The sequence below is a fragment of the Cavia porcellus genome, unplaced genomic scaffold (assembly GCF_034190915.1).
Source record: "Cavia porcellus strain 051 isolate PalLab524CR breed Dunkin Hartley unplaced genomic scaffold, mCavPor4.1 scaffold_20, whole genome shotgun sequence".
NCBI classification, from domain to species: domain Eukaryota; kingdom Metazoa; phylum Chordata; class Mammalia; order Rodentia; family Caviidae; genus Cavia; species Cavia porcellus.
This window is the reverse complement of record NW_026947503.1, coordinates 32,306,397-32,328,097: the sequence shown is the minus strand read 5'-3', so window position 1 is coordinate 32,328,097 and position 21,701 is coordinate 32,306,397. Positions and strand designations below refer to the sequence as shown.

Here is a 21,701-nt window from a genome sequence, read left to right as displayed (position 1 = left end):
TGGTGTGAAATGAGGCAACCCAGGTCTCAACATAGGTGAGCTTAATTGCATAATTTTAAATATTCTGGTTTGAGTGTTGCAGTAATATAAATAATTTGTGAATCTTTGTTGAGGTGTCTAGTAAATAATTTTTACTACATTTTCATATAAAAGTCATTGAATTTCATCTTTATGGTTACTTATAATATATATTGCAGGTGTTACCATAGATTCATGCTAAAACAACATATTTACAAGATAATTGTATTGTGTGCATATGTGACAATTACTTGGCTGTTATGATTCATTGTGAAAGAATGTTAAGCATATTTGAACCTTGAAGATTTATACTCCACTCCCAGATGAGATTACTTACATACTGTATTTTGTTAACAGTAGTTAAAAACAAAAAAATCGGGATTGTATAGATCTAAATATATAAAATATGTAGAGGCTAACAGGAGAAAACCTAAATGATCTTAGTAATGACATTTTAGATGCATCAAAGGCATGAGTCGAGAAAAAGATAGACTGAATTTTATTAAAATTAGCTTCTGTGAAAAATTGTCATGAGAATGAGAAGACAAAACACATATCGGAAGAAACTATTTCCCATAGGTTGCCTAAAATACACAGAAATTTAAAACTTAATATAAGGAAACAACTTGATTTTAAAATACCTAAACATACTTAAGTAAAAAAAGACACACAGATGGCTAGCAAGCATCTAAAAATGTGTTTAACCTATATCATTAAGGAGATACCATTATAAACTACCTATTAGAATGGCTAAAATAAAATATATGGATAATACTAAATGATGACAAGCATGTGGGGGCTCTCATTCATTGGTGGGGAAAATGGAAATGGTATGGCCATTTTGGTAGATAGTTTGGCAGTTTCTTATAAAATTAAACATACTCTTATACACAGTCTAGCAGTCAAATACCTTGGCATTTACTCAAATGAATTGAAAACTTAGGTCCACATGGAAACATGCAGATGTTTATAGCAGCTTTATTCATAAATGCCAAAATTTGAAAACAACAAAGATAGTGTTCATTAAGTAAATGGACAAACTAATACATCAGACACTGGGATATTATTCAGTGTTAAGAAATGAGCTATCATGAAAAAATATAAAGGAAAACTTAAATGTATGTTAGGTGAAAGATGCTGATCTGAAAGGCTGCCTTCTATATGATCCCAATTATATAGTTTGAAACATGTAAACTATTGAGACAGAAGCTGAGTGGGTTACTACAAAGTAGTGGGAAGGAAGCAATGAATAGGTATAACACATAATTTTTAATATATAAAACTATTCTATGTGAAATAATAATGCGTTGGATGCATGCCATTATGAATTTGTATAAATATAGAGTATGTAACATGAGCCAGGGGTTTAGCTGAGGGGCACAAGCTTACCTGCCTGGCAAGTATGAGGTTGTGAGTTCGATCCTCAGTACCAAAAAGAAAAAGCGTACAACACTAAAGAGTAACCTCTAATGTAAACTGTTGACTTCAAGTGATAGTGATGTGTCAGTGCAGCTTTTATTGCTTGTGACAAATGTAGAACAGTGGTGCGGAGACGTTGATCTTTGGGAGAAGTTTATGTGAGGGCAGGGACTCTATACTTTCTGCTCGGTTTTGCTGTGATCAAAGGCAAGTTTTACCACTTTTTTCTTTTAAGAAAAAGTGCTTTTAGAGTTGCTTGGCTTTCCAAGTGCCCCTGCTTTGTGCTGTTAGATAATGGCTTCTTAGGGTCTTAGTCTAGGTCATGATTCTACTCTCCTTGTTCTCTTTTTCCTACAACTTTTGCAGGTGACTGTTCTTTTTTTGTGTAATCTTCCAGTGATATTTTAAACAATGGAAATTAAGCAAACATGTTTTAGGAAGATGGGTTTTTATCAGAACAAATAGTGATATAATTATCCATTGTTTGTTGCTTACATTCTAGTACTTTCCTGAAGATAGAAGTAGAAGTCATGTCAACCCTTTCGTTGCCATTCTGAGTGTGTGATTTGCTTGATAAAGTGCATTGAAATTACTGACCAACTCATCTTGAAAGAAAAGTGGCTATTGAGGAGGCCAAAACCAAAATAACACTGACAGCTTGCTGTGTACTATGCTGTTTACAGTAACCCTAAGAAAATATGTATACTTAGCATTCTCAATTTATACATAAGAAAATTATGGCCCCTGAGAGTTTAAGAAATTCTTAGCTCACATAATTAGCAGATATCAGTGATGGAATAAACCTGATTTTTAAAAAAATTATGAACATTTTCAAATGTTAAGAAAAGTAGTCTGAAACTGGTTTAATGAAGTCCCATATGCCTTTCACTTAGATGAAGTAAAGATTTTATATTTGTTTGATGGATCCATTTTCTCTCCTTCTTTAGAGCATTTGAAGATAAGATTGGTAATCTTTTTATTCTGTAGCTAGGTACTTAAAGTACACATAAAAGTACTTAAAGTACACTAAAAAGTGTAAATGTTTTCTTACATAATGACAGTGCCATTTGTTACACTCCTTCAAATAGCAGAAATGTTAAAAGAATGGTAAGAAAAGATGTTGGTCAGGTGACTAAAATCAACTCTAGTCTAAAGAAAACTCAGCAATTTGGTTGTGAAAGGATAGTGTGATTTCTTAACTGTTCATTTGCCACAGATGGGTGGTTTTTCACGAGGACTGGCCCACACTGAACTATATAAAGGATGTAGAGGCATTTTGCAGCCAGAGTCATCCTGATAATGAAATGTACCTCTAGGTGAGCTCCAGGCCCCCCTTTCTAATTTGTTTTATACCAGTTACATCTACACAGGAATTTGAAATTTTTAATAAAGTTTTGAATTTTCAGTAAATTGCACATTGATTTTTAGTACATGTTCTCTTTCCTAATGGACTCATAATGTTAAATGTACACCTTTTTTTAAAAGGTCTTTGATTTGCGTCAGTGTCATCGACAGATGCAGCAACAGGCAGCCACTGCACAAGCTGCAGCAGCTGCCCAGGCAGCAGCTGTGGCAGGAAACATCCCTGGTCCTGGATCAGTAGGTGGAATAGCTCCAGCTATTAGTAAGTATACTTTTGATTTTTTTTTTCTTAAAGTCTAATAGTGGCATTTTATCTTGATTCACTCAGTTGATTACTCCATTTAAGCAGTGATAGAAATTAAAATTCTTACTGGGGATGATAACATTTTTAAATTTGTAAACGTGTTTCTTCTGTAATAGTTCCCTTTGCCTAAGTAAGATAAAAGGCTGTTTGCATTCTTTTTGAATCAAAAAAGGAGTATGGGATAAAGGGGCCCGTTACTATGTTATATTGTCCCCCTTCCCCCACTTTTTTTGTTGATGCTTATTGTAAGTCCTGCCTCCCAGCCAGGGTGGGTTATAATCAGTGAAGTGCTTGGCTTAATTCTATTAAGGAAGCATATTTCAATCTTAGAATTGGATGCCTCTCTAGCTTTTTTGTTTGTTTGTTTTATTTTGTTTTATTTTTAAGTAGAATGCTAAGCTTGGAGAGAAAACTAAGTGAGGGTGGTATTTTGATAACTTGTAGACTTTTTTTTAATTTTAGGGTAAAATTGAACTATGTGCCAGGTTTCACACTGATGGGGAATTTTTTACTGCAGAGTTAAACTCCTGACTATAGACTTTTTGATGGAAACACGTGGCACCCATCTTCCACGTCTGAAGGCATAACTAGTGATTCATTCAACCCCTGTTCTTAACCTCTTCAGTGTGGTAAGCAAATCACACTGGCTAAGAAAACTGCAGTGGCCCTGCAGGTTTCTGTATAGTACATGCAAATTCCTCCCATTAGTTTCATGGTAATATTGATTAATGCAGATTGACTATATGACTGTATGTTTTGACTGGAAAATTAGAAGCAGAGTCTCTGTTGTACCTTAACTCCAGGAGTTTACAATTTATACATAGATCAGACATACTCACTAGAGTTTTTTGTTTTTATTTTTTAATTTGGGCATCTAAACCATTAATTTGCTAGTTTTGATGCTATAAACATGTTTTTTTCTGAAGACTTCAGAAATAGTATAAGTTTTTAAATGCTCATCTGTTTCCCCCATTTGTGTATTATTTTTGTTACACTGTGAAATTGAGAGGCAGACATCTGGGTCATCTTAAGAAGTCTTAGCCAGACTTATTAACTGTCTCATTATTAGTCATGTCTTATTTCGAAGTAGGCTGTTTAAATAATAAGGTTCTTAGAACCAACGTGTAGATGTGTGCTACCTCTTACAAACAAATTGTTTCTTATCCCTTCATCCCCCCCTCTAAAGAGAAAAATAGATGGGGTGGTGGTGGATTGTGGTAATTTATAATCGGTGGTAACTAGAAGACACAGAACTGCCTTAACCAGAGTTTCTAGTTCTTATTGATAAAGTTTAGGTCTACAGTTATTTCTTGGCATTTTGACAGAAGTTTTATGCTGAGGAGTATAAAGAAAGCAGAATGTAGGGAGGATGGAAGATCACCCTCCCTCTCTGATGTTTTCCAAACCTTTTCTAGGTTTGTCAGCGGCTGCCGGCATTGGTGTAGATGATCTTCGTCGCTTATGCATACTCAGGATGAGCTTTGTGAAAGGCTGGGGACCTGATTACCCAAGACAGAGTATCAAAGAAACACCTTGCTGGATTGAGATTCACTTACACCGGGCCCTCCAGCTTCTAGATGAAGTACTTCATACCATGCCGATTGCAGATCCACAACCTTTAGACTGAGGCCTCTCACTGTGGGCCCTTACCATTACCAGGATGGTGGACTATAAAATACAATCCTGTTTGTAATCTGAAGTCTATTTCATTTTTGTTCTGCTTTATCTTTTCATAAAGGGTTGAGAAATGTGTTTGCTGCCTTGCTCCTAGCAGACAGAAACTGGATTAAAACTTTTTTTTTCTATTTAGAACTTTTCAGGCATGGCTCAAAGCTTGAAGATCAGGAAGAACATATTCTTATTAAATCTTCGCCAGTTATGTATGAAGGAGTCATTCCAGTACTGGGAAATTTAACCCTTTAAAATGTGTTAGAGCCTTTTTTATGCAGAACATCAGTGTGTTTGTTACTCTACAGAATAAATTCAATATTGCTGATTTTAAAAGCAGAGAAGTTCTCAAAGTTAATTCACCTATTTTATTTTGTGTGCAAATTGTTATTGTCAAACATACTTTATTCCAAGATATTGTGCCATGTGGGTGAGTTAATATTATTAAGAGTAACTTTACTCTGTGTTTAAAAAAACAGTAATGTATTATAACCTTTTATCCAAAATATTTTTTGCAACTTAAACTAGTGAAGATTATTTCAATTCACATTGTATTGCAACCTCAGTTTTAATTTTGCCAAGGCAAAACACTAATCTGTGTGTATATTGAAAATTCCTTAAAATTACCAGACAAATATCATTTAAAATTACATTGTTATACCTATCAAATGAATATTTATCAGTAAATATACTTTTGCCCTGTTAAACAGTAGATATAGTCTTCTGTGTTTCTGGGCACAAGGCTGGTTACTAAGAAGCCTAGAAGAGGAATTTCTTTTCCTTCATTAATTCATAAGGAAAGGTTTTGTATTTTTAACACTAAAAGCAGTGTCACTCTACCTAATATCTCATTGTTCTGCAAAGGTGGCAGTGCTTAAATAATGAGTATTTTGAAAACTGCTCAATTCTGTGTTAAATACTGTGCAGAATAATGAAAACATTGCAGTTCATAATAGGTAGTTTGGATATTTTTGTACTTGATTTGATGTGACTTTTTTTTCATATACTGTTTAAATCATGAATGTTATGCCATGTTTAAAATTCAGTTTTTGTATCTTGGGGCAAGACTGCAAACTTTTTTATACCTTTTGGTTATTCCAAGCCCTTTGCCATCAATGATCATATCAATCTGCAGTGACTTTGTATAGAAAATTTAAGTAGAAAAGTTGCAGATGTATTGACTGTACCACAGACACAATATGTATGCTTTTTACCTAGCTAGTAGTATAAATAAAACTGAATCTCAATATACACAGTTGAATTCTAGGTTTGATTTTTAAAAATTTTTCTTTTGCACTTTGAGTCCAATATCAGTGACAAGACACCTTCTACTAAATGACAGGCAATAGCCAATTGTATTGGGCAGCTTTGGTTTTTCCCTTACTCTCTACCAGGACTTTTCCATGAACATGTGTATCACTTATAGAGTTGCTTAGTTTTTTAACTTTTCTTCTACTATAGCAAAAATAAATGTGATTGTTTATGAGACAAATAGATTCTCTGCAGGATAGAGTGAAATAAAATCAAATACTATCTTTCAGATGGTTTTACTTTTTGCTTGAGGGCTTTTGTAAGCTTCCTGAGATTCTTTAAGATGTGTTACACATTGACCTCTAGAAACTCTTGGACATACTAGTCTTCCATATGCCAACTGAAATAAGTCTGTGGCCTTGCTCAGAAGGTCTTACTTAATAAGATGTCGTAAGAAACCACTGAATGCTTACTGCTGTGATTTAATCACAGCTCTCAATCCAAGTTATACATCTTAAATTTTTAAATAGCCCCTCTACCTGTTCATTTCTCTTGTTAAGTATTCACAAATACTTAGGGCAAAGTCCGAATTTTTATCTGTGGGTAAGTGGTGGGTTTTAAAGTTTTATTGGCGGAATTATAGAGTGATGCCTTCTCTAGAAGTTTTTGTCTTTAGATTTTAGTCTGCAAGAGGAATGGGAGAGGAAGAAATTTAAAGATAAGAATTTTTAACCCAAATTACTTAATTAGAAACTTAGCCATGCAATGGTGTAATCTGTTGCCTGTTTTTGTACTTTAGGGAAGATTTTCATGTTTAGTCATTTTCAGAAAGCATTGAAAATGTTTGCTAAGAAGTATCTCTTTGGAGCCAAGCCATCTGTCTTGGTTTCTTTCTATTAAGAGCCATAAAGTGTGAAAGTACTTTTAATTATGAATTGCTTATATTTTTACCTAGCTTGTCACATGATTGTACCTGACAGCTTGGTTGTTAAACTATTTCCATTTTTTAAGAGATGTTCATCTTCGATGACCTGAAGGATCTTATTAGTTTAAAATTTTATTCCCATTTTAGGAAAAAAAAATAGTTTCTGTAGTTTGTAGAGTCTATTATGTGGGTATGGTTTAACATGGTTTTCTTCAAATAATTCATATCTCAAAGACTCTCAGAATGTTGAATTTCAGCAAAAGCTGAATGAAAGATGAACCAGTGTGAGACCCATTGCAATTTTGTCTTGTGCCTTTCTTTGCATTATCAAAGGGAGTCCTTTATGATACTGCCTTTATTTGTCAGGGAGTAAATTCTTTTGCAGGATCTGTTTTGTTTTTCCGCAGTTTATGACTGCTAGTATACAGTGATAATGATAATAAATCACTGCCATGTAACATTGCTTTTCCAGAAACATGGCTCATTTCTATTCCCTTTACCAGTAACTAGGTCGCCTACCCATTCCTTCTACAAACATTACAGGTTTACAGATTGGATGGTTGGCTTAAAGAATAACTCTACTTGGAATAGCTAAGTAACAGCACACTATTAGATGTGTTGTATTTCAGAGCAAAAAATCCATTTTAATGGGAAATGGTGTGATTTCTAATAAAAAATTTGAAGGCAAAGTAGAATTTTCTGTCTTCCAGATGATAAATACCTTATTTTAAAATTCTTTGGTTAATTGTAGGAAGGTGAACTGCAGCTTATCTTTTTTTATTGTAGCCACAGAAATTGTACATTTTACCATAATGCTCTCTTAAGTATCTGGAGGGGAAGTATTTCTGCTCCAAGTTTCTTGTTAACTGGTTATAGTCAAATGGTCATTTAATAGCTGATTTATGCAAAATCAGAGTCATTCAGACCTTTTTTGAAAACCTTTTGGAAGGAGCAGTTTTATTCTGAGTAAGGCAGAGTGGTATTTGATAAATTTCTATAGTTCTCTTTGTTGTCATTTTATTTATTGATAGCAGATTGGTAAACTGATGAATTTACATTTCCAAGGCAAATAAGTATATGAATACAATTACCTGTAAAGTTAATTAACAGCTCTTGTCAGTGGGGCAGACAACACTCAGTTCCCCTTTAAAGGCAGAACCCATCTTGTTGCTGCTAGTGATCTGTAAATAATCTCCTAAATCCTTCTTTGCAAGGTAGAGAATAGCTGTGAGAATCTTGTGCACATCTTTCCATTTTCTTTCCTCTGATAACTAGGTTATTTTTTCTTTTATGTCAAGAAGGATGTAAAAAGTTACTGGCTTTATCATAGCAGCATTCTTGGCCCATCCTTATCCTCACTGCTTGTCCCAGTGCTGCTAGGTTGTTTATCTGGTGTCACTGTGGAATGAAATTTTCTACAAACTTGCCTTACTAACAGGAAAAGTGTCTTTTCTTTTAAAGCCGTTTTTTGATGGAGTTATTTAATACATATTTCAGAAAATATACTGGATAAAACATTTTTTTGTACTTTATTGTCTTTGTGGGCTTCAGGGGATTTAAGACAAACTATTGTGCCATTACTAAGTGGTTCCAGACTACTATAGTTAGAATTTTTAGTGTTTAACCTCCTTTCCTTTTCTGGTTTTCATTTCTAACAGCTACCACTTCCTATGTGTTTACTAGTATGCCTCCCCTGAGTATTTCATTCTTCCTTTTCTGATTATTTCTAACTGCTTCAGCAAAGAAACCAAGACAACTGAAACTAGAACTTTGAGTACCCATGATGCTTTCCAGTTAAGTGCAGAAAAGGACTTCAGTGCACAGGCATTTGATACTGGTTGACTGCTTAAAATGCTCCCTGATTCTTGCTGAGTTTCAGGAGGATGAATAGACAGAAATCAGTCATAATCGTATTTTGCCCATTAAAGTAATGTTTTAGAAGGTTCCATTGCTTCCACTTAAGTGGTTCTCATAGAGAAACTGGGGTTACAGGGTTGCTATATTAGCATCAACAGCCAGAGGCAGTACTCTCACTTGGAGGACATCAGCAAACAACACACACATACAAATCTTGGAGACAAGAGGGCCATTTTTGTTTTCTTTTGTTTTGTTTTCAATGTCCTCTTACCTGTATCTTCTGGCCTGCCTTCTCTATAGATACTTATGACCTGTAGGTGCCTTTATGAAAATTGAGGGTCTGATGTCCTGCCCCAAGGAGTAGCTAAAGTAATGGCTGATATTTTCAGGGATTTTAACATCAGACGTGAATGAATGAAGCTTCTTTTTCTTTTTTTTTTTTAATGTAGGAAAGACTGAAGAGAAAACTTCGGTGAAGACAATCATTTCTTTCTATTGAGGTGGATATTTTTCACGGTTTATTTAAAATGCTTTCTCAGTAAGTCCAGAGTTGATGTTATTTTTCATCCTGAAACAAATGGCTGTGCATTAGGCCAGACAGTCGTACACTCTAGTTTACTTTGTCAGAAATTTGATGTGTGATCTTCGGCAAGTCATTTGCCTTCTCTGCGCATCTGTTGCCTCATCTGTAAAATGGGAGTTGGACTAGCTTATTTATTCCAACTCTGAATTCTAAGTGACCTTGCTTACCTTGCAGCAGTTTTGGTATTCTTCTTTACCTTTGCTCTGCTGTTTGAGGGGGCTTTTTACTTATTTCCATGGAATTCAAATGAGACTGGGCTTGATATTTTATTATTCTCCTATGGACAAGAAGTTACATAATATGTCCTTAAGACTTAACCAAAGGCCTAGCACCACCTTAGGGGTTGCAGTAAGCACTTGACAAAAATAAACAGTAAAGGGGGAAAAAGCCTTAATTTAATTTTTGTCATCAGATTTTATAGTGGCTTTTTCTGAGTCTTGACCTTCTGTCTCAAATGGGTATATGAGTGGTATCATCTTCCTAAGTGCTGTGTGTGTTAGTAATTTTTTCAACTAAAATGGATTGAAAACCTTTTGTTAATGCCTAATGATATTAGAGGCCATTAATTTGGGTCTTTGGTTTCTTAATCCTATATATTAAAACTGGGAAATTCCTCTGAACTGCATCAAGTAAAATGGTTTATATGACTCAAAAAACAAAATGTATCAGTAAATGATAATTCACTTTTGGATCTTTTTAGGTCCATTTCGATTACTCCTCTTAGAGATCTTTCCAGTTTACCCTTGGATGAGTATCAGTAATGAACTTGGCTTTTTCAAGGACCTGGAGAGCCTTTCTTCAGGGTGGTTTAGAGTGAGAGGGGATTTGGGGAGTCCTGGTAGAGGCCAGCTCTGGTAGCTGGAGAAGAAGGGATGAAACCAGCTGCTGTTGCTAAGGCTGCTTGTCATTGATAGGAGGACTCATGGACTTGGATTGGTTAAAAGGCTAAACATGAAGTTGACAAACCTCCTTCTGTTCAATTGGATATGTGATTTATGGGAAACGTATGGATGCTTATAGATGATGGGAAATTGTTGGGCTATAGAACCCAGTTTGAAAGAATGGGGGGCTGGAGACAGACTTGGTGTCAGTGTTTCCCAGCTCTGTCTCTTTTGAAGCCCAAGGAATGCAGGTATACTAAAACTCAGAGAAGAGCCACTCAGCTTCTGCTTTGGAGAAAACTGGTCAGCTGAAGCTCCAGTTAGTTCCTTTGTGGCTTTTTGTATACTTTTTCTTGGTTGAAGTCTGTGGCTAAAAAAGTAGTTGAACCTTTCTTGAGAACTCTGTAACAAAGTACGTTTTTGATTAAAAGAGAAGGCCAACTAAATAATTATGTGCTCATTCTTTTTCTTAAGTTGTGGATGTCTTGGGTTTGTCTGGAAAGAATTCCTCATTGCTTAAAGAATTCTCAAACTTTGAGGTCAACATTTTCCTTCATTGCTTTGTGGCTACTGAAATGGAAAATACAGCATTCCAGCTATGATCCTGAAGTAACAATCCGTATTCTTTTCTCATTTCTCTCCAAAAGGAGGGTGTGGAATGATGATGATTGGAGGAGATGTGGGTTCTGGGAGATTATGAGAACTGGGGTAGTTAAAGGAGAGGCAGAAGTTGGAGGTCCTCCATTGCCCACTTAACAGATCAAGGAAAGCTCCTAGCTGCCTCCTTAACGAAATGGGCATCACCAAGAAGGTTGTATTATCAGGTAAGTGATTCAGGGGCAATGGCTTATAGATAGTATTGACAACATCAGCATTTTGTCGTGATCTTGTTGGCATGAGTTTCAGAGATGTGTCTGCTAACAAAAGTTAGGACATTTTAGGTTAGAACTTAAAGTGGATAGTAGATTGTCATTTAGTTATTCTTCCCAAGAAAAAACTTTTTTATGGAGCAGTTCAGGAGAAAGGGAAGTTGTATATATTCTTTATACTTTTGATCTTTGATTAGTATGTGGGTGTGTGTTTATCTGTGTGTTTTATTCTATTTCCCATATCATCACAGCTCCCACAAATAGCAATCTCAAAAGTTGGGATGTTTCTAAATCTCCAAACCTTTCTCATCCTCAGCAAGCACTGAAATTGCTGTACCTTTTCCTTCATCCTTTTATGTCCTAAAAGAGTAATTCTTTAGTTCTGGCCTCACTTTTAAGGTGGCATGAAATTCTGTATTTTGATATAGTTTTGCTGGGCCACCTGAGCCACAGAGAGATGTATAGATTAGATTAAAAAAACTTGAGAATTGTTGCCAGCATATCCCCCTAAAAGAATGACTGAAGAAAGTTCTATAAGAGAAATGAAGTGATAAGGAATGTAAACTTCAGAAAAAACATCATAACACTGAGAAAATCTTTTACTGAGCTTTAAAAGTTATGATAGTTGGGCTGGGGATTTAGCTCAGCGGCATAAGTACCTGCCTTGCAAGCAGGCAGTTGTGAGTTCGATCCCTGGTATCGATGCAAAGATTGTAACATTACATAATATGGTTTTAAATGTATATAGAGGAACTATTTAAAAGTTGGCAGAAGTAAAGGTTCATACATGAGTGTATTTTCTATATTTGAGTGGTAAAATTATAGTAGACTGCAGTAAATACAAAGTACTACCCAGTATAACTACTGAAAAAACTATGTAAATAAGTATGTTCGAAACACTAGATACAGCCACATGGAATTCTAAAAACTTCAAGTAATAGGATAGGGCAGTAAGACAACAAAAATAAGAATAAAGAAAAATTTGTAAATGGTCCATTACATGCTAACATCAGTAATTAAATATAAATGGTCTAAATGTACCATTTAAAAGACATTGGCAGAGTGGAATTAGAAATGTAATCCAACACTGGGGCTGGGGATTTAGCTCAGCAGTGTAAATGCCTGCCTGGCAAGTACAAGGTCGTGAGTTCAATCCCCGGTACCAAAAAAAAAAAAAGTAACCCAACAGTATGTTTCTACTAGAAACTCACTTCAAACAATATATAAAAAGTAAAAGAAAAAAGTGGAAAAGATATATCAAGTAAATGTTAAATGTAACTCAATGGTATAGTATGTTTGTCTAATGTATATCAGGCCCTGGGTTCAACCCCTAGCATTTGGAGGAAAAAGTGAAAAAGATCAGTTATGGACTATATTAGACTTCAAAACAAAAACATGAGCTAAATTATATAATGATAAAAAGGGCAGTTTAGTAGCCCTTTGTGACCTTAGTAGCCAATGGGAGTGTTAGCTACCCCTCCCCCACACCCAGACCTCAAAATCCAATAGGTATGTTGGCCATACTACCCCCCCCCACCCACCCAGAAGAACTCAGCAGCCCATGGGAACATCAGCAATCCCTTGCATGATGTGCAGTACCTCAGTGGGCTGGTGGGAGTCTTGGCAACCACTTCCCTCATGCAGAGGACTTAGGTGGGCTGGCAAGAGTGCAGTGACCCCCTGCCCCAAGCAATGGGTCAGCAGATTCCTCAGCAAATACTCCCCCCACCCAGAGGGTTTTGGCGAGCTGTCAACAGCATGGGTGAGTTCTTCCATACAGAGAACCCCAGACAAGTGCACCAGCAAGGCCTCCCTCTAACTGAAGGAGCCCAACTATGACTGTGAGACCCCTAGTGACATAGTAAGGTCCCAGCTGGGGCACACACCGTGGGCAGGTAGATCTGGCAGCCTGGAACATTCTGAAGCCATAGGAACAATATAAGCAACAAGTTGGTTCACATCAACACTCCAGACTAGTCAGTATAGGAAAAATATAGGACTCACCCAAGTGGCCTGCAGGAGTACTTCAGTAACTGGGTGAACATCATCCACACAGTAGAACACACATATGGACAGTTGAGAGTAGTAGAACTGAAAAAACCAAAATATTAACCCAAGAGGTGAAAATGACAAAAAAGCAAAATGCAATCTCAGATAACCAGCCCTTCTAGAAGAAGTACAGGAAACATCAAAACAGAGGACATAGGAAGTCACACACCTGAAGTTTCTGAAAATATAGCAAGTGAAATAAATCCAGGAGGGTATAGGGGAAATCAGATTAGGCATAACCTCTCAGGTAAAGAAATGACAACTTTAATGAAGTTGCTCGGCATACCTAGAGGAGACGGAGTAAAAAAAGAAATACAGAACCATGGGGAAAGATGGACACCTTGAATGACCAATATAGGAAAGAAATAGAATGCATGAAACAAATTGAAAGAGATGTCCAGGAAACTAAACATCCGGTTGAAAGCTGGCAAAACTGAAGATAGACTTTTAGACCTTGAGGACAGGATTGCAACTAGTGATCATGAAAGGAAAGAACTCTTAAAAATAACAAGGAACCATGAAATAACAATTCAGCAAGTCCAAGATGGTGCAAAGAAAATATAAGACTGATAGTTGTCAATGAAAATGCAAGAGTCAATGCAAATGACAAAAAAGCAGAAGCAATAGAAAGTTTCCTAAGCATCCAGAAAGAATCTTAAATGCAGATAAGTGAGGCATATAGAGCTCCTAACAGCCATAACCAGAATACATCTACATCCAGACATAAAATAATCAAGACCCCAGAAATTTAGCATACAAACAATACTAAAAGCTGTAGAGAAGAGAAACAGCTCACCTATCAAGGAAAATCCATTAGAATCATGGCCAACTTCTCAACACAAACACAAGATGAGGTTGGAGTGAAGTATTTCAAGCCCTGAAAGAAAACATTTTCCAACCCAGATTGACTTACCCTGTTAAAATTATCTTTCAAAATTAATGGAGAAATTAGATATTTCCATGACAAAAAACAACTGAAGAAATTCATGTCTATCAAACCAACCCTAGAAAGAGTACTTTCTAGATAGAGACAAAAATAACCACATTTCCCAGAACAACAGACAGAAACCACCAGGCAGGACAAGCAATTAAAGGAGAAAAGCAGGGAACCAACAACAGGAAAATAACATGACAAAGTTAAGCCAATACAAATCAATTATAACCATCAATGTAAATCACCTCAATTCACTAATTAAAAGAAATAGATTGACAGACTGGATCAAGGAACAGGATCCAACAATATGCTATATACAAGAAGTACATCTGACTCAAAAATTCATAGAAAATCCAAAGATGGAAAACAGTATTCTGTGTGACAGGAACCCAGAAAAAAGCAGGGGTAGCTGTTCTATTTACAGACAATGTGAATTTCAAACCAAATATGATCACAAGAGATAAAGAATGTCACTACATACTTGTTAGAAAAATTCAAAGAGATAACAAACATAAACATATGCACCAAATACAGAAGCACCCAATTATATAAGACAAATACTAATAGACATGAAAAATCAAATATGCAGTAACAGTCATAATGGGGGACTTTACTACCCCACTTTCACAGAGTTCAACTAGGTAAAAAATTGGTAGAGAAATAATAGAACTGAATTAAAACTGAACAAATGGACTTACTGGATATTTATTGAGTCTTCCACCTAACATCAGATTACACATTATTCTTAGCTGTATGTGGGATATTCTCTAAAATAGACAATATATTAGCCCAGAGAACATGCTTAAATAAAATGCAAAGGAAATTGTCCCATATGATCTGACCATAATGCACTAAAATTGAAAATTAATGGCAAAAGAAACTGCAAAAAGTATATAAACACATGGAAATTAGCACACTCCTGAACAACCAGTGGGTTACAGATAAAGGTTTTGGTATACTGCATCTGCATTTGCTTGGTTTTATTCTCCTTAAAAATTACCAGCAACAATCTACATACAAACACATGGAAATTAAATAACACTCCCTTGAATAACCAATGGATCACAGGTGAAATTAAAAAAGAAATTAATATCTACAATTCAGTGGAAATGCAGATATATCAAAACCTGTGGGATGCAACAAAAGTGGTCCTAAGAGGCAATATATAGCATTGCATTCTCACATCAGAACAAGCACAATAACTTAATGCTGCACCTCAAGCTTCTAGAAAAAGAAGAGCAAGTCAAGATCAAAGCCCAAAGAAGGGAGGAAATTATAAAGATCAGAACAGAAATCAGTGCAATTGAAACTAAGAAAATAATAAGAATTAATCAAGAGTTGGTTCTTTTAAAAAATAAACAAAATTGATAAATCCCTTGGCAACTTTATCAAGAAAAGGAAATAAAAAGCTGCAATTCATGCAATGAGGAATGAAAAGAGTGAAATTACTACAGATCCTATGGAAATTCAGAAGATCATCAATACCTACTTAAAAAATCTTTACTCATATATGCAGGAAAACAAATGGATAGAATTCTAGAACTGTATGAATTACCAAAGCTAAATCAAGAACATATGAAAATTTTGAATAAATTTTGAATACTGAAATTGAAAATAATTAAAAATTTACCAACAGGAAAACCCAGGTCCTGATGGATTCATGGCTGAATTCTACAAGAAATTTAGAGAAGAAAATGCCAATTATTCATTAAACTTTAATGAAATTGAAAGAGAAGCAGTTTTCCTTAACTCATTCCTGGAAGCAAATATTACTCTGATACCAATACCAGAGAAATTTCTAATCAAAACTGAGAACTATGGGGCAACCTTTCTAATGAATATTTGTGCAAAAGTTCTCAATAAACTACTAGCAAACAGAATGCAACCAATCATCAAAAAGAGTAATACACCATGACCAAGTGGAATTCATTCCAGGAATGCAGGAATGGTTCAACATACACAGAATGATAAATGTAATACACCACATCAACGGAGCCAAAGATAAAAATCACATGATCATCTCAAAAGATGCAGAAAAGGCTTTTGATAAGGTCCAACACTCATTCAAGGTAAAAACCCTACAGGAAATCATAATAGATGGCCTCTACTTCAATCTGATAAAAAACCATCTATGACAAACCAACAGGCAACATCATACTAAATAGACAAAAAAAGGAAAGCTTTCACTCTAAAGTCAGGAACAAGACAAGGCTGTCCACTATCACCATTCCTACTCAGTTTAGCTCTGGAAACACTAGCCAGAGGAATTAGACAAGAGCAAGAACTAAAAGGAATAAGGATAGGAAAAGCAAAAGTTAAACTATCACTATTAGAAAATGACATGATACTCTACATAGAAGACCACAAAAGCTCCATCAAGAGACTACTAGGGTTAATAAATTCAGCTGCATAGCTGGATATGAAATTAACATTCAAAAATCAATAGCATTCCTGTACACAAACAACAAGCAGAGAAATTATGGAAATAACACTTTCCACAATAGCATCCAAAAAAATGAAATACTTAGCAATTTAACAAAGGATATAAAAGACATGTATAAACATTGGAAACTATAGCACTTTTAAAAAGGAGATTAAAAGGGCCAGGGATTTAGCTCAGCAGCGTAAGTGCTTGCCTGGCAAGCACAAGGTCATGAGTTCGATCCCCTGTACCAAAAAGAGAGAGAGAAACTAAAAGTGGTATCAGAAAATGGAAAGCTATCCCTTGCTCTCGGATAGCAGGAACCAACATTGTGAAAATGGACATTCTCCCAAAACTTATACAGATTTTATGCAATCCCAATCAAAATACCATTAGTACACCTCACAGATCTAGAGAAAACATTCCTAAAATTCATTTGGAAACAAAAGAGACCTAGAATAGCAAAGGAAATCTTGGGTAACAAAGGCAAGGCAGGAGGCATCACAATTCCTCACTTGAAATTATACTACAAAGCTACTGTACTAAAATTGGCATGGTACTAGTAAAAAATAGATCTGAGGATCAATGGAACAGATTAGAAGATGCAGACACAACTGCAAAGACACAGCCACTTTATCTTTGACAAAGGAGCCAATCATGTTCACTGGATAAAAGATAGCCTCTGTAATAAATACCAATAGAAAACTTGGCTTTCCATATGCCAGAGACTAAAACAAGATCTATGTCTATCACTGTGCACTAAACTAAAGTCAAAATGGGTCAAAGATGTAAATATTAAAACACTAAATCTGTTGAAGACAAGGCTAGGTAGAAATCTTGAAAATAAAGGAGTAGGCAAGGAGTTCATAAAACGCAAACTGCACAGGAAGTACTTCAAAGCATCAAGAGCTGGGATCCCTTCTTATTAAAAAGTTTTTGCGCATCAGCCTAAGTACAGTTACCAGGAGAAGAAAATGTCCCAAGTTTTCACACAAAGCAATTTGGTCAAGCAATGGATGTGACTCATCATGATGGCTGACACTCTTAAGAACTAAGAGGCTCTCTCCATGGTTCCAAGGCAAATCCTGAGGAGACTTAACTGATACTGATAGATAGCAAGAGGTTAATTTTAATTAGTACAAGTCTGAATTTAACTTGGTCTTCAGCATCTAGCAAAAAAATATAATCAAAAGATATAGAAAATAATGTAATATTGTTAGATATAGGAAGGGAGTCCAATCATTAACCTCTTCTGGCAGTTTGCAACTATCCCAATAATTGACAACTGTTATGGGCAATTAAGAATAATTTACAATAATATCTGTAAGATATTTTAACTGCTGCTACTTCAAAAACAAAAAGGATATATTGAGGACCATGAATTCATAATGGCTAATTTTGCTTTCTTTTCTAAGGGATAAATAGAGGCTAATGATTGTGGTATCACCTTCTGAGGCTTCCCATTAATACTTGGGATAGGCCATCCTCTCCCAACCACTAAGACTAACATAAGCCTACTAAGATGAAAAAGAACATTCCAGAATAAGATCCTTCTTAGCATAAGATCATCTTCACCCTTTTGAGTCATCCTAGGATTATCCATTGCCTGCAGTATAATCAACCTCTGAATCTTCTGTCAATCTGGAATCTTCTCTAACCTGGAGTCTTCCGTTAGCCTCTCCTATCATGGAATACACCCAATGCATTGTACACACCCAATAATAGTGGCTGATTTGGAATATCTGGGTCTTTGCCTGTCCTGAGGCATTGACCTCTCAGCCCCAATCATGCATTAAAAAAAGTTTTTGCACATCTAAAGAAAGTTGTTGCACACCAACAGAGTGATAAGAAAACCCCCAGAATGGGGAACAGTTTTTGCCAATAGTCCCTCAGACAAAGGATTTATATTTAGAACTTATAAAAGATTGAAAAATATCAGTCTCCCCAAATTCAAAGACCCCATCCAAAAATGGGTATCTGATGTGAACGCACACTTCTTAGATGAAGAAAAACAAATGGCAAATAAACACATGAAGACATGCTCAGCATCACTGGTCATTTGAGAAATGCAAATTAAAACAACAGTGAGATTCCAACTCACTCTAGAAAGAATGGCTATCTTTAAGTCATCAACCAATGACAAATGTTGGCACAGCTGTGGGGAAAATCTACTGTTAGTGGGAGTGTAGACTGGTAAAACCACTGTGGAAATCAGTGCAGAGAGATTCCTCAAAAAAGTAGGATTGGAAGTCCCATTCAATTCAGCTATTCCCCTTTGGGTATTTTCCCAGAAGAATTGAAATCATCATGCCGCAACAATATATGTCACACATGTTTATAGCAGCACAATTTGTAGTAGCTAAATCTTGGAGGCAACCCAAATGTCTATCCTTTGAGGAATGGATAAAAAAGATGTGGTATTTTTCTACAATGAAATAGTACTCATCTATAAAGAAGGATAAACTTGGGACTTTTATACGTAAATGGATGCAACTTGTGAGCATACTCATAAATGAAATAAATAAAATTCACATGTGTAAATATTGTATTATCTCCCTAGTGTAAAAAAAAAAAAAGCAAAGAGTAATGTTATACTCTATGCTCATTGCCTTAGTAACGATGTACCTGGAGCACTGACCACATTGTTATAAATTTGTTATAAATTACTGACCGCATAGTCATGCTGTTTTGTAATGCATCATTCCCCCCCTCACCCCAGTAACCTAATTTGCTGTGTCAACTTTTGTTCCCCTTGTAAGAGACAAATGATGCTGTGTCAACAATTGTTCCCTTTGTGAGAGACCAATGTTCCTGGAATTGGCAGACCAAGGGCTGTGAATTGGCTAACCACCCACTGTCAAATGCCTCTGACCTCAAGCAAAGGGGAGCAAAGGCCCACCTTGTTTCTGTTTCTCATCACTATGTACTTAATGATCAATGAGCTAATCATAAATGAACTGTAAAAATCTGTCAAAATTCTAACTCAGTCACACAGCTTTGCAAATTCCATCTGCACTGTGTTGCTGGGCCAGCTAAAATAAAAACGCTTCTTCTACAAAAGACATCGTTGTCTTGCCCCGTTTATCATCTCGGGGGTCTTGCCCCGTTTTTCATCATGGGGCCTTGTTTTTTGGGTGGGTTACAACAAGTAAGAAGATCCAAAATGTACAATGGATATTGTGGGATTTTTGTTTGTTTGTTTGTTTATTGTTTTTTAATTTTTTTTGGTACCAGGGATTGAACTCACAACCTCACACTTGCTATACAGGCACTTGTGCTGCTGAGCTAAATCCCCAGCCCACAATGGATATTGTGAAAATGAAAGGGAAAGAAAGTGCTCAAAAGGAAAGCACAACTGGGGTGGGGAAAGGAGAAAAGAAGGGAAAAGATTACATGTACATAGGTATACACGTGGATGTGTGTATGTATGTATATGTGTATACAAGACAGATGATTATACTAATCTCTGTGAGTTCATCAAAAAGAACAGTTTGTTTTCATTGACGATTTTTTCATGCCTAAATTTTCTAATCTGAACAACTACTTTTAAGATAACAATATGCAATATATTAACTAGAATTAATTTCCTACTATTTTTAAAAATTGTATATTTTTATCCTTTTTGTTTTGTTTTTAAAATTAAAAAAGTCATTTTGGTCAGGTATGTTAAAATACCTCTGTAGTTCTAACTACTGAGGAGGTTCGGGTGGAAGGGTTGCTTGAACCCAGTAGTTCAAAACCATCCTGGACAATATGGCAAAAACTTGTCTTAAACAAATCCATGAAGAAGACGTAATAATCCTAAATGGAACGTGCTGACAAGTGAGTTGCAAAATAGTGTGAAGGAACAATAACAAACAAATGATTGAATGTAAAAGTAAATCTGCAACTGCAACTAGGGACTATAATACCCTCTTTCTTTTTTCTTTTTTTTTTTTTTTTGTCTTTTTCCTTTGTATCGGTACCGGGGATCGAACCCAGGACTGCCTGCTTGCAAGGTAGGCGCTTATGCCACTGAGCTAAATCCCCAGCCCCCAATACCCTCTTTCAATACACTGCCAGAAAGCTAAACAGAATCGTCAAAGCCATACAAGAACTCAGTACCACCCTCAGCTGACAAGATCTAATTGGCATTTCGGTACGTGATCCAACAACAAAACATAGCTTTTCTGGGAACAGAGAGAGAATATTTAACAGGTTCATAGTACAGTTGGATAGGAGAAAGAACTTTCAGTGTTCTTTAGCACAGGATAATTAATATTTCAAAATAGCTAGTAGAGGGCATTTTGAATGTTCCTAACAACAAGAAGTTGACAAAGTTCTCAGGTAACATGCATGCCAGTTACCCTGACCTGGTCCTTTTTGTGTATATGAATTGAATTTTTTTTATTGTGTTCACTCAATTTGTAGTTTAAAAATGTAAACCGTGTATGTTTTTCAAGTGCAGACATAATATATACCATTATAGATCTTCATGGGTAATAAAATTCAAGTTTTAAATAGTGTCATACAAAGTATTTTCTGACCACATCGTACTACTCAAACTAGCAATAAGAGAAAGATAGCAAGAACAATCCCTAACACTTGAAAACACACAGCACACTTATAAATAATCCATGGGAGAAGGAGAAGTTAAGGGAAATTATAAAAGCAAAACACTGAGCTGAATGAAAATGGAAATAAAATATTTGTGGGATATTGTTAAAACAATGCCAAAAGAAATTTGAAATGCTAAATGCAGAGCTTAGGAAAGAGGGACTGAGGTAGGCGGATTGCTGCAAGTTCGAGACCAGCCTGGGCTACAAAGTGAGCCCAAGGCCAGCCTGAACTGCACAGCGAGACCCTGTCTCAAAAAGACAAAAAAAAAAAAAAAAAAAAAAAGGAAAATCTCAAATGTGCATTTGCAGTATTGAGAATTGAACCTGTCCTTGTTTAATTTCTCACAGGGCCTTGCTAAGTCATTGAGTTGCCAAGACTGGGCTGAAACTTGGGTCCTTCTGTCACATCCTCCCAGAGTGCTGTCACATCCTCCCAGAGGCCTGTGCTACTACCCACAATATCCCACTTTCAGCACCTAGGAAAGGAACAGCAAAATAAATTAAAGCAGCCAGAAAGAAACAGACAGGAGAAGAAATCAGTAAAACTGAAACAAAAACAAT

At 35.9% G+C, this 21,701-nt stretch overlaps 1 protein-coding gene across 2 annotated transcripts in view; it reads left to right on the top strand.

Annotated features, from left to right (window-relative positions):
- Smad4 (SMAD family member 4) overlaps nt 1–10,717 on the top strand; it is a 64,434-nt gene extending 53,717 nt beyond the window's left edge. Inside the window, exons 11-13 of one of the 2 annotated variants that reach the window (XR_010041414.1) lie at nt 2,923–3,061; nt 3,621–3,732; nt 4,519–4,692. Coding sequence is in view for 1 of the 2 variants with exons in the window: in XM_003474029.4 (XP_003474077.1) it covers nt 2,923–3,061; nt 4,519–4,730 (351 nt within the window). In the remaining variant the exon portion in view is untranslated. Of the gene's footprint in view, nt 1–2,922; nt 3,062–3,620; nt 3,733–4,518 lie in introns of both variants that reach the window. The other variant, XM_003474029.4, reaches the window with a different exon arrangement.
- The last annotated feature ends 10,984 nt before the right edge of the window (nt 10,718–21,701 follow it).